The 12,891-nt window shown below is 33.7% G+C and overlaps 1 protein-coding gene across 1 annotated transcript; it reads right to left on the reverse strand.

Moving 5' to 3' along the window:
• Nucleotides 1-6,325: 6,325 nt before the first annotated feature.
• On the reverse strand, nt 6,326-7,153 carry LOC147411357 (uncharacterized). The gene has a single exon (XM_086432026.1). The coding sequence runs from the start codon at nt 7,151-7,153 to the stop codon at nt 6,326-6,328; it is 828 nt and encodes a 275-aa protein (XP_086288152.1).
• Nucleotides 7,154-12,891: the final 5,738 nt, after the last annotated feature.

The raw sequence follows: 12,891 nt of genomic DNA on the forward strand, positions 1-12,891 counted from the left end.
TGTGGGCCAGACTGGGTGAAAGCACGTGGAGATATGAAATGGGTGACATGGAGGAAAGTAAGGTCCACTCTGATATCAGGATAAATTTGACAGTCCAACTCAAAATCAATTAGCAATGAGTGGAGAGACCCAGGAGCTTATAAGGAGAGAAATAAGGCAAAGAGTGTCCGATGTGGGATTAAACTCAACCCTTGGAGCAATTACAACCAAAACTTCAAATTTTATTTTCAAATTGGCATCTTCTCATGTTGAACTCTCTGGACAACTTTTGAACTCTAAGCAGCCCCATCTTCAAATCAATGTTTCTTTTTCTAAAATACTATTCACTCACTCACAAAAATTAGAAGGAAATATAATAAGTTGGGGACACAAATGATATTTAAAACATGTTAGATGAAAAAAAGAAGGTCAATAATATTGACAGTAATGAAAAAATATGGATATAATAGGTATTTAAAAAAAAAAAAAAAGAATACATTGGCAAAGATTTGACTTCAAAAATTATCTCTTGGCTCTATATTTGAAGACGAGAACCTTGTATAGAGATGAAATCTTCATCTTGAAAACCAGTTGGGAGTTTTGTTCGGAAGGCTCCATCTCTAAATATGGAGATCTGAAGACCGGTTGGAGGTTCTCTTAGTTCATTGCAACACACTAATATGCCTTCGCCTCGGGCACCCTACACGATTGGAGGGTCCAATTATGTCACACTCGTCTTAAATGCACTCATAGCTAACCTCAGGGATGAAGATCCAAAATGGTGTCCCGTTCCTCGTGGCACCTTTTGGTTTGACTTTAAAATACATCGGGTTCCCAAACAAGCCGTTTTCTACATAGCAGGCAACCCAATGTATGTAATCTCCAACCAAAAAGTACCACGTGGACACCTCTTTTTTTTCCCTGCTATAGGAACGGGACACTGATGCCAAAAGGTGCCCAAATGCAGACGAATGAGCAGCTTTGGCGCCTAGAACCATAGTTTAAGATAAAAAAGATGAGATAATTAAAATAAAAAAGGGAACTTTGAAATTTTACTTCCTACCAAAACTATTTGTCAGTATAAGAGGATTCAATCTCTTGGGAAAAACAAGAAGAAAAAGCTAAGTAATTTATGAAAATCACATGTTTTGTAAAATAAAATTAGATTTTAACTTCCGTCAATGTTTCAAATTCTACTAAAACTAAAGAAAATGACCTAAACATATCTGTATCTTTAATCTCCGACGAAAAATACTTGATTGTTTTAATCAGAACCAATCATCTTTGAAAGAATTGGATAGCTTTTTTTTTACCACATATTCAACTTTAAGATTATATCTCCTCAACATTACAACATCAAGAACTAAATAGGATTTTTGAAAGTAGAACATGTCGATTTTTTTTGTCGAAAATCAAGGGTTTTCTACACAGCAGGGCTGAACTTAGAGGGTCAAACCCGAGTCCAATGTGTTTAACCCAACCTTGAGTTTAACTCATAATATTTCAAAGTCACATACATTTACACATGTACTTGACTTTGAAATATATTTTTACAACAAATAATTGTAAAAAATAAAAATAAAATCCTTATTATCAATACTAAATTATGTAATGTTAATGAGGAATGAGCCAATCCGACTTGAGTTGGGCTTGGGTTGAGCATTTCATGCCCGAGGTCAGGTTGGGCGCAGGCGCAAGCACGGGCACGGATTAGTGTTTGTAAAATGTGGGTTGGGCGTGGGTTGATCACTAACCCGGCCGAGTTGCAGCCCCATCACACAGTCCAAAACAATGGATTGAAGATGAGGGCATTAGGTCATTTTCTTTAGCCTTCCACTAAGGACTAAGGTCAAGGAACGAAGTTCTGCTATTTGAGGGGGGAAAAACAAATGAGTATCTAAAAAATTCAGCAAAATTGGAGAGTAAATGTCTAAATCACTCCCCAAAAAAAAAATACTAAAATAAAAAAAATTACAGGGATCCCAAGAAACCGTCTCCACACGGCAAAATCTTTTGCCCCCTCCAGTCTCCAACCTAATTACTCTCTACCAGATGTTGTACCTTGTACGCACGCACGAATACTGATGGAGTGTAGCAACTTCACATCAAGTACGATACGAACCACGCAAAAGAAAACACGTAATAGATGCTTGAGTAAGCACAAAATCGGATTTTATCAATAAAACATGATCTGTCCCATAAACAAAAGAATGAAGAAAATTACTCAATGAAAAACACTTTTCTCACTAACGTAGTAAGATTTCAAATCTTACCAAGGGTTGTTAAGCTCAGATGGATTACTATATTTGCAATCAAGCACCAGTCCTCAAGATTTAATTGAAATACTCAGAGGTAAAAATTATTTTTTGGGGCTTGATCCAAAGTTTTGAAAATAGAACGGCTATCGAATTTGGATCAAAGTCTCAAACTTAAAAGTACAATTCAATTATAAACATTTTTTTTCCCTCTACATCCCTATGACATAGGATCATGTTTTGCATGCCAAAAGGTGAGTTCAATGACTATTTGTAAGATTTCAAATCTTACTATGTTAATATGGCTAGTCTAACTCAACAACCCAATTAGTAAAATTCTTAATTCCCCTCACCTTGATATGATCACAAACTAAAATCATCCACAATTTGATTCATTGATATCCACAATTCATTTACAAACATCAAGATCAATGATTTATGGTCATTGATTTGACGATTATAAAATGTTAATCTCAATGATTGGAGTAAAACGCTAACCTCGAAAACTTGAATAATTGATCTGATAGATTGAAAAGGGGTGAGGGGTATTAAGAAGTAAAAGAGTGTTCGTTATAATTTTATCAAAAGATTATAAACTTCACTTACTCTATTAAAGGATATCTCAAACCATGTAAACACAAAATTTAACGGTTAGAATTTTATGTTAATCATAATTATAAAATAATTCAAATGATACTTATCTCAAGAATAAATTCCACTTATTGGATTTTGTATTTACATGACCAATATTACGTTTTAGTTTTAGGAAAAATAACTTAAAGGACCTTAATAGAGGGTTTATTTTTAAATAGTCTTATGTTTTGGGCAATAACTTGATAAGACATTTAGTAAACTTTTTATTTTTTAATGGTCCCTCACTATTGGCGAACTCACCACTATTTTATTTATAGTTGAATTTACTATTTTGTTTTTATTGTCAAACTCATTACTATTTCGAGTTCACCACTTGTTATTTATTGTTAAACTCACTACTTTTTATTTTGTTGTCGAGTTCACACCCTTTTATTTATTGTGCACAATAAATAAAATGGTGAACTCAATACTGGTAAAATCCACCCATTTCGATTTTTGAATCTTTTCAACTAAAATACAAGGAAATATCAACTAAAAACTTGAGATAACGACTTATTTAGATGATTTCAAGTCAAAATAACCATTCTTGATGGATTTTCATCCAAAAATTAAGAAAAAAAGTGAAAAAAAAAAAACTAATTTTTTACATACATTTTCGAAATATTTGGAAAACCTCTTGAAAATACTTTTTCTTTCTTCTTAAATCCTTTCCAATGGAATGGAGTTTTCGAAACTCAATTGATATGCTAAAAATCCAATTTTTTTGAATGAAAACAATGAGTTCGAACGGTTAGGGCATTCAATCATGAGAAATGTGGGAGATGAGGTCCATGGACAGTTAAGAGAAGAAAAATTTATTAAATGAACTATTAAGAGACCATCCAAAACTTAGGGACTATTTGAAAAAAGTCCCTTTGGTAGGGTACTTTAAGTAATTTTCCCCAATCTTAAGGAAGCTGTCCCAATATTTAAAATTACCAAAACTCAAGTCTACATGCTAAAATTTATTGTGATGGAATATCTTGTGTATTACCATAGTATTTTGCAAAAATTACTCAATCAATCCTTCATCTCTTTTAAAGTTGGGTTCTGTTAACTGTAGATGTATGATTCAAGAAATAACACAAGATTCTTACCATGTAAATAAATCAAATGATTGAAATTTAACCTCGAGATAAGTATTATTCAAATCTGTATAAAATCCCAACCATTGAAAGTTTTGTTCACACGGTATTTCTAGAGTCATATGTCTTGAGTCAACCAACCTCACCCTTACTTTTTATATTTCAAAATAGAGTCGTGTTTAGGGGACATCTATGTATGACAACTATTTTTACATCTCTCAAAAACTATTCATTTTACAAGATCCAACAGCATTTGGCGGTGTTGTAAAAAACATTAAATATCCTCCAAACACGTCCCTTTAACACAAATGTATAATACTTGAAGGTGACATGTGCAAATGCACATGTATCAAAAAGGGATTATCTATAATTTAAAACATTAGTTGGCGGGTGTGTGAATATGACATAGTAAAAAAAAGGATTATGATTTTTAAAAAAGAAAATGCCGAAGTAACATTGAAATTGACCTCAATTGGGATATTGCTTGCGTGGATATGTCTATAGAACCATAGATGCTTTCCATCGAGATATGAGTGAGAAGAATCTATGATTCTATGCATACGAATGTCCCAAATGATGTCAATTTCTATGGTTTTCTAGCATGGTTCTTTTAAATAAAAAAAACTATTCTAGGGTAGTGGATTGCAATTTTCTAGTTTTTATTTTTATTTTTATTTTTATTTTTTTTATGTATCAAAATGACTCCAATTATATTAAATTCATATGTAAAAGTAAGGGCATGGATGGCCATCCAAATTTTTTGGTGTCGATCCACTTTGACCCGGCCTTCCTCATTCTAATAGTAAAGATATATTGTTCCATAGCATTTGCTATTTACTGATTTACCGTTCTAATAACTCTACAATCAACATCTTTACTGTTATAATAAGAGAAGGTGGATAGAAGTGGTTCAGCATCAAAATTAAGATTTCAAAAAATGCCTCTGCCTTAACATTTAAACTTAGTATAATTAGAGTCATTTAGGTCAAGAATCAAGAAAAATGCAATTGCATATCTCTAAAATCACATTGGGTTAGTTTTCAAAAACTATAAAAATATCCTTTTTACTAAAGAAGAGCTGGTCTAGTGTGGAATAAAAATAGGATTCCGAGGCATAGCTTTATTGCTTGGTTGGCGCTTAAAGACAGACTTAAGACCTTGAGGAAACTCAAGGATTGGGGGTTGAGGAATGAAGCCATTTGCAGGCTTTGTAGGTCCCACGAGGAAGACACCAATCACCTAATCAGCGGCTGCCCTTTCTCTAGATATCTATGGACTAAAATTCTTAAAAGATGTTTGGTCAATCGGGTCCCAAGGGATTGGGCAGAGGAGGTTCAATGGGCTGCCCAATTCGTTGGAGATTCGACAAGTAAAATAATTGAGCAATTCATGTTTGTGCTTTCAATTATTACTTGTGGAGAGAAAGATGCAATATGATTTATTAAATCAAGTTTAACAGTCCACTCATTATGTTCTCCAAAATCTTAAGATAACTTCGTGGAGATCTACAATCGTTGCTTCTTGCAAGCTTGGGATCTTCAAGCAGATCTCATCCACAAGAGGAAAGTATATTGCTCTTGGCTGAAATCAGAATGTGGAACTTGGGCTCTAAATACAGATGACTCGTACTCGAGCTCTCGTGATGGCTATGTAGCCATTATTCATGATCAAGATGGTGAAGTGTCTACGTGATTCCCCCAAATCAATCCCCTTCAATGAGGTGCAAGCAATACTTGAGGGTCTCAAGTTGTACATGGCCAAAAGGGGTGCCTTAGCATGCAAGTTCAATCTGACTCCAAGATGGCGGTTAATGTCTTTAATTATATCTGAAGCGCCCCTTGGAGTGTGCTTCACCTTGTGCTCTCTACCAAAAATCTTCATTTTGCCATGTAAGGTTGGTGTGGTTCGTTTCTACGTGTAAGGCATAAACCAAGAACTGAACCAAACTGATCGATTCTCCATTTTGCTAACTCGGAACTGAACCAAAATCCATTTTAAACGGAATCAAACCAGTCCAAAACCCTTGGTTTGATTCGGTTCTCGGTCTGAACCGAATCACATTGCACCCTCAATGTATAACGGTAAATTAATGGCTGTTTTCGTAAATATAAAAACGAACATGACTGATTTAGTAATTTCAGCATAATATATTTATTTATTTTCGTAATTTCTTCAACGTCTGTACAAAAGACGATAAAATAGGCAAAAAAACGGCTATATTCCCCATTTTCCATCTATAACCTCAACGAAAAACAGAAATTCCCACCAACTCCCCCAGCCTTTTTGACTGGCCAACGTTCACAATCTGACCCACATATCCTTTCAGGTGACTCAAAAAGATTTCCCGACGAAAATAAACCCCCAAACCCTAAATTAAATAAAGATAAAACACTCTAAAGAAACAAGAGGGTTTTCGAGGGATTCATTCGCTGACCGGTTTTCATCCTTGGTCTCCTCTAATCTCCGGCTATTCTCAGACGCCACCATCGGAATCCTCCCCGGAGATTGCCCACCTCTCCTCGAAGGACTACGACACATTCCCGGTCGAGCTGAACCGTTACCAATACGTGTCACCGGAGACCTCGACCTCCGTCCGGAACTCTCACCCTTATCTCGCCTAGATCCGTTGATTGCGGCAATCCGTCTATGCGACGGCTGGCCCACTTCGTTGCCGGAAACTGACTTCACGGCATTGTCATTTCTTCTCCCTGGAGAAGGTTGTTCAGGTCTTCTAGCAGGAGATTTGGCTCCCCTCTCAGATCTTGAGGCGAATTCTCCAGGAAAAGAACGCTTTCTGGGGACTTTAGCAGGAGATCTGTTGACCCTCTGCTGCACTTCTTCTTCTTCTTCTTGTTTCCTCTCTGTAATGGTAGTAGTGGAAATGCTCTCGCTTAAGCTACAGATCTCTGAGAGATCAGAGATCTCTTCAGCTACAAAGATGGGAACTTTCTTCTTTTCTTCTTCTTCTTCTTCTATCTCTGGAAGAGAAGGTAGTGTATGAATCTTCTCTTCTCCTATTTCTGGGACAAATGATGGCTTTGGAGTTGGAGTCTCTGAGAGAACTTCCTTCACAGTTTCCTCTTCGATTTGAGGAGGAAGAGGAGCTTTGAGGAAGGAAGTTTCAGATTCTAACATTGGAGATGATTGTTGAGGCGGAGGAGGAGAAGGAGATGGGGTATTTTTGCAGAAACAGCAACCCATTGGTTTAGTAAAAAAGAAAATCAGAAATATTTGATGGGATGAGTTTTCTATTTTTCTCTAGAAATCACAAAAGACTGAAGAGAGAGTTTTTTGAGTGTTGGGTTGGGGTTTTGGGTAGAGGAGCAGATTGAAGCGAAGTGAAGAATAAATCTCTAATACAGTAATAGAAGGAAAGAACAGAAAGAGAGAGAGAGAGAGAGGAAGCGTAAGTCAATGAGAGAATTTATTAGAGGAACGGGCGTCATGGCAGAGAGGTAGAGAATTCAATTTTATGTTTTTTTTACGGAATTGCCACTCTATTTTTTATTTTATTTTTGTTCTTCCAATCAGATCAAGAGTTTTTACTAAATGCCACGTGGCAATCCTTTTGGACTGTTTTGCTTCATGAAAAGAATTATGATCAGCTTTCGGTGCTACCACAAACAAAGATTTGCTTCATTTATTAGTTCTAAAGTTCCAAGTTCTAACCACTGTATATGAACATTTTTCCTGCATATAAATTATCAATATATTTTTTTAATGTACAATGTGAGCCAAGAATGCAAGAGATATGTAGTCCCAAAACAGTGCCACGTGTTTTTTCTATAAAAATAATTTGATATAGGTGGTCAGTTAAGATGATAACATTTGTAGAAATGTTAAAAAAAAAAATTGTATAACATGGTTGGTAGGAAGATTAATTATTATGCTTTATGGAATGAATGGTGAACAATAAAAAAGCATCCTAAAAATAAATTTTAAGTAATAGAGACGAAGATATTGAAATGGATGAGTAGAAAGACTAAACAAAGATAAATAAATAAATCACACCAAGTTTGAGACAAGATTCTACTTAGGTGAGAATAACACTTTCATAAGTTACAAGAGGACGGGTACGAATCAAACCTTGTGTCCCTGGGAAGTGTGAAGAACACAACTTATAAAGTTTCGAGAGAATAAATGAAATGGTATTTCACAACCTAACTCTGTATCAATGCCAAATAGAGATCATGATAAGTCTTTCCTCAAGAGACAGGAAGAGGAGAAGACATGGCTCGATACAACTCCATCGTGGACTTTATGTAGAACTCACCTGCCTTGTATGATTACTGCGTAAAGCCTATGTTTAATAACAACAATCATGATTATTTTGTGATTTTCTCTTTATACATGTAGGTGATGAAAATACATCTGAGGACAAAAAGGGAAGTAAAACATGTAACTCAGCTGTAAAACATGCTTCCAATTATTATGGTACATTTTCTTCCTTTTTCATCATTGTTAGTAGAATTGGAATAGATGTAGTTTATCGTCACATGTAATGCTTTCAAAAGTATTGGAACCTTATGACTTAAGGTTCGTCTCGAGCAAGGTCACCAAGATGGGGTTTAGAAACGAGTCAACACGGCAAAAAAATTGGAAAATTTAAAAAAATAAAAATTGAATATAAAAAAAAAATAAAGAAGAAGAAATATACTAGGATAAAGATTGTGTAATTAATCCTATTAAGTGATGTTCTTATATTATATCATTAAATCTCATATAAAATCATAATAACGAATCACCAAATCTGTTATTAATAACATCCACATATCGACAGAAAGAAATCACAGGTCCACAACACATCCGAAATTCATATTATTTAGGAAAAAAAAATTACAATCCAAGTTAGGATTCATCAACGAATAAAAAATTATCAAATTCAAAGTCATCCTCATTCTATAATGCTTTATCAGTAAAATAGTTACCATCATCTTCATCAATGTCATATCCTTCTTATTAGTGCATCATCTAGGATTGAATGTGGGAATAATGAAAATTTAAAATAATACTTAAATATCCCTATTTTCATTTTATCCACAATTAAATCGCAAAGTTCATAAAAGTCGTAATTAAATTTTGATTTAATCATAACAGAAGAAAAACATGATTTAATTGTGATTTTTTCAGTAAAGTTGCCAAATTTGGTGATTATGGTCTTAAGAGCAAAGCAATCATAAGCATTAGTATAAATAAATTGAAAATTGAAAAAAAATTATGTCTTAGGGGACATGCACGCCATTTTGGCATCTTTTGAATGAGGCCTAAGCCTTACAAGTATTTGATGCATTTCTTTCTTTTTCTTTGTTTTCTTAGTATCATCATGTAATAATCTTAAAATTCACAAAGAGTCCCTGTTATAACATTTAATTTACATAATAGTCCTTACTCTATTTGCAACTCCACCAATCTTTTAAGCTCTTTTCTTCCACAATTTTTGGTTCTTCCCTGTAATTATTTATCTTTCTATGCCGAAGCTAACCCATTTCTTGATCGGGATTTAAAATGGTGCTGTGATTTTTCAGTAAGATTGAGGAAGCATATTGGAGGTTGGAAATATCGGTTTCGTCAAAAAAGGGAATTTGAGGTGCAAAATGTGCTATATTGTGGCCAACCACCCAATTTGGATTGGACAAAAATACTTCAAAAATGCTGGAATGAGACTGGGTATTTACTGTGGTTCTCAAAAGTCTGACGTGGGATGTGCACATAATCATAGATATTTTTTCACGTGATACGAGTAAAAATCATCTACGGTTATGTATGCATCTCCACGTCAGAATTGTGAGAAACACAGTGTCACCCCAACATGACTCTTCTCAAAATGGAACTCATCATGATTAGAACAACCAACAGATCTAAGTAGTTGTGGAATATTACGTTCTTTGAAGAGAAAAACTATACTACATCAGAGAACATGAATTGAACTTGATGTTGGAAAAACATAATATATATATATATAAGATCCCGTTTGATAACCAACATTGGGAGTCAACTTTTTGTTCTATATGGGTTAGAAGTTTCAGATTGGGATGATTTTTTGTGAGGACAATTTCTATGGTGAGGAGATCATCCTCACAAAATACCAACCCATTCTAAAACTTCTAATCCCATAAAAAACGGTTTACAAGTTGGAGAATCATGGACTATCAATATGTAAATGACTTATGATGGAGTTAAAAGTTTCAGAATGAGCTGATTTGTTGTGAGGATGATCTCCTCACCATAAAAATTATTCTAAGAAACTTGTAACGCATATAGGACAAAACTTTGACTTTTATGTTGGCAACAATATGATAATAAAGCAACGGTATCATGTATATATGATGTCTATTAAGATAATTTTGATTAATATTTTATTATTCTCTATTATTAAACTAGAGAGATTTTATTGCCACACCAAATTTTGCTAATGTAAATCACCATAGAATTAACACACATTTGAGGTGGCATTATCAAAAGTTGGTGTGGCAATACAAGCTCACTTAAACTATTGTAAAACTTATTCTACTTTGAAGGTTTCAAACTAATTATGTTATTGGAACAATATTTTATTTTTTCTATTATTAAACTATAGTTGTCTTCTATTACTATTGCCTAGTTATATTTCATTATAATGTTGTTTTTATGAGGAAACGATCAAATATCCATTAAAAAAAAATTGCTTAATATAATGAATGAAATGAAAATTTTCATAGAGAACGAATTTCGAATATTCTGAAATTATATTTATTTTTAAATCAAAAATTATAGAAGGATCAACTCTCAAAACATCATAATAAAATTAATTTAGCGAGAGGAACCAAAACCCTAAATAGAAGAATCCAACCACTGAAGCATACCCAATGAACACCTTAGGGTATGTGGCAGATGAGCTACCAAGTTTCAAAGGTATCCCCTATAGATACCCGAGTTGAGCTTTTGAGTTTTAAAATAGAATTAGGATCCACAATGGTGTCACATGAGTAAAATATTTACGTGGCGAGATTTGGTTGGTGTTTAAACACACATTGACTCCCAAATAAGCTGTGCATGTCGCCTTATGCGTTCAAAATCCAATCAGACCATGCCACATAGACACCGTATGATTGATGTAAAGAATGACTCAACTCTTTAAAATACATGTGATGACATACACTAATGACCCAAACGCACTCCTCATTTTTATTTATGTTAGGGTTAGGGCAAAATCACTGGATTTGTAGATCCTTCTCGCTTACTTGATGAGAATTGATGTGATGGCCTAACTATGACACCCCATTATTCTAGAGAAATATTGAAATTCTTCTTCCTTACCGGAAGTAAAATATTGAAGTAATATTAAAATATACATTAATTCTCACTTTACTGATGTGTATGTACATACGAAATCATATATGCCTTTTTATTGAGATATAAATGAAAAAACATATATGAGTATGTGTGCATATCCACATCAGTAAGGTGAGAATCGGTGTCTATTTTAATATTACTCCAACATTGACTCTAGTCGAAAACAAGAAAATATTATCTGACTACAATAGTTTGATTGAAATTCAATTTACAAGGACAAAAGTAGTGTGGTATTCCCTTTATACCCATGTTGAATATGATTAATTTAAAAAAGAGTATGTTCAATCGACTATTTGACGTGACATGTTTGAGAATCCTAGATGTGCACTTTTTGAGATACACAATTTTATCAAGATACACTTTTTTTATGGGGAAATGTAGTCATGTATCTCGAGGAGCGTAAATCTACAATTCCAAACCTATCACGTCAAATAATCGATTGAGTTTGCCATGTGGGAGTAGTCAGATTATCACGATTCTTTAAAAATAGAAAGATAATAATTGATGTTATCAAATATTTTAACGTGAATGATGAGATATATATAATCTCAATGTTGTTTTGCAATGTATCAAACCATCTGAACAATGGGTCTAAGCCCATGATTTTTTAAATTATAAAACAAAATTAATTTAAAATAATTTTAGATATTTAAGGTATGGTTCATTATAATAAAGTGTATTGTAATACACCATAACATCTCAGAAAATTAAGATTAGATCTCATTAGATAGGATTAGAATCTATATGAATAAGATTTGTTTGAGATAAAGTTAAATCTCTACTTAAGATTTGATATATTATTTTCTATTTAAATCTTTATTGGACTCCTACAAAGATCTTCCAAGATTTATTAATAAAATCATTTCCTCTTTAAATAGTAATTTTTTAAAATTAATTTTTTCAATAGATGAAAAATAAAAAAAATAAATAAATAAAGTAGACAACCTATAAATTTTAGGGATATATAAGGAATTATTGAGAAAAAGTGAGGGTTCTTTGAAGTTCGAATTATTCTCATGCTCTAGCCTTGACCCACAAATGACATTTTAAGAATAATAATTTTAAAGCTTTGATTCTGTTTTATTGGAAGGTAATTAGATCCCGTCATTACGGACAGCTATAGTTGGACGAGGAGATAAGGACAGCTAATTCTTTAATTTTTGTCCGTTAGAGATTAAAAAAATTATTTAAAAGTTACTTTGGTGGAGCTTTTCCAACCCGGCAACAAAAGACAACCTGTTTTAAACTTCAACGTCAAGACAAACGGCGCTCCATGGGCCATTATGAGCCCAAAAAATAAGCCCACATGGTGTTTTTGTAATTACATGCTTTTCAAGAATTTGGACTATTGTATAAAAAACCGAACCGGGTTCAATATTAGAGAAGTCCACGTGTTCTTTAACTGATGACATGTCACATTGACCTAGGCCTTCTTTTATGAGACCAACATAAATAATCCAAATGTCCTCTACGAACCGGGTTCGTTCTAATGCCGGTAACAACGAACCCGGTTACGAATCGAAAAAACCGGATAACAGAGGGCTAGACTATTACGGGCCTCACATGGGCCAATATTTGTTTAAATAGATTTAGCCCAATCTATATTC

This window comes from Akebia trifoliata, chromosome 1, assembly GCF_017979445.1.
Source record: "Akebia trifoliata isolate Shusen 1 chromosome 1, ASM1797944v1, whole genome shotgun sequence".
In the NCBI taxonomy this organism is placed as follows: Eukaryota; Viridiplantae; Streptophyta; class Magnoliopsida; order Ranunculales; family Lardizabalaceae; genus Akebia; species Akebia trifoliata.

What these genes read in the sequence shown, in the direction of transcription:
- LOC147411357 (XM_086432026.1), bottom strand. Translation starts at nt 7,153, where the DNA reads ATGGGTTGCTGTTTCTGCAAAAATACCCCATCTCCTTCTCCTCCTCCG.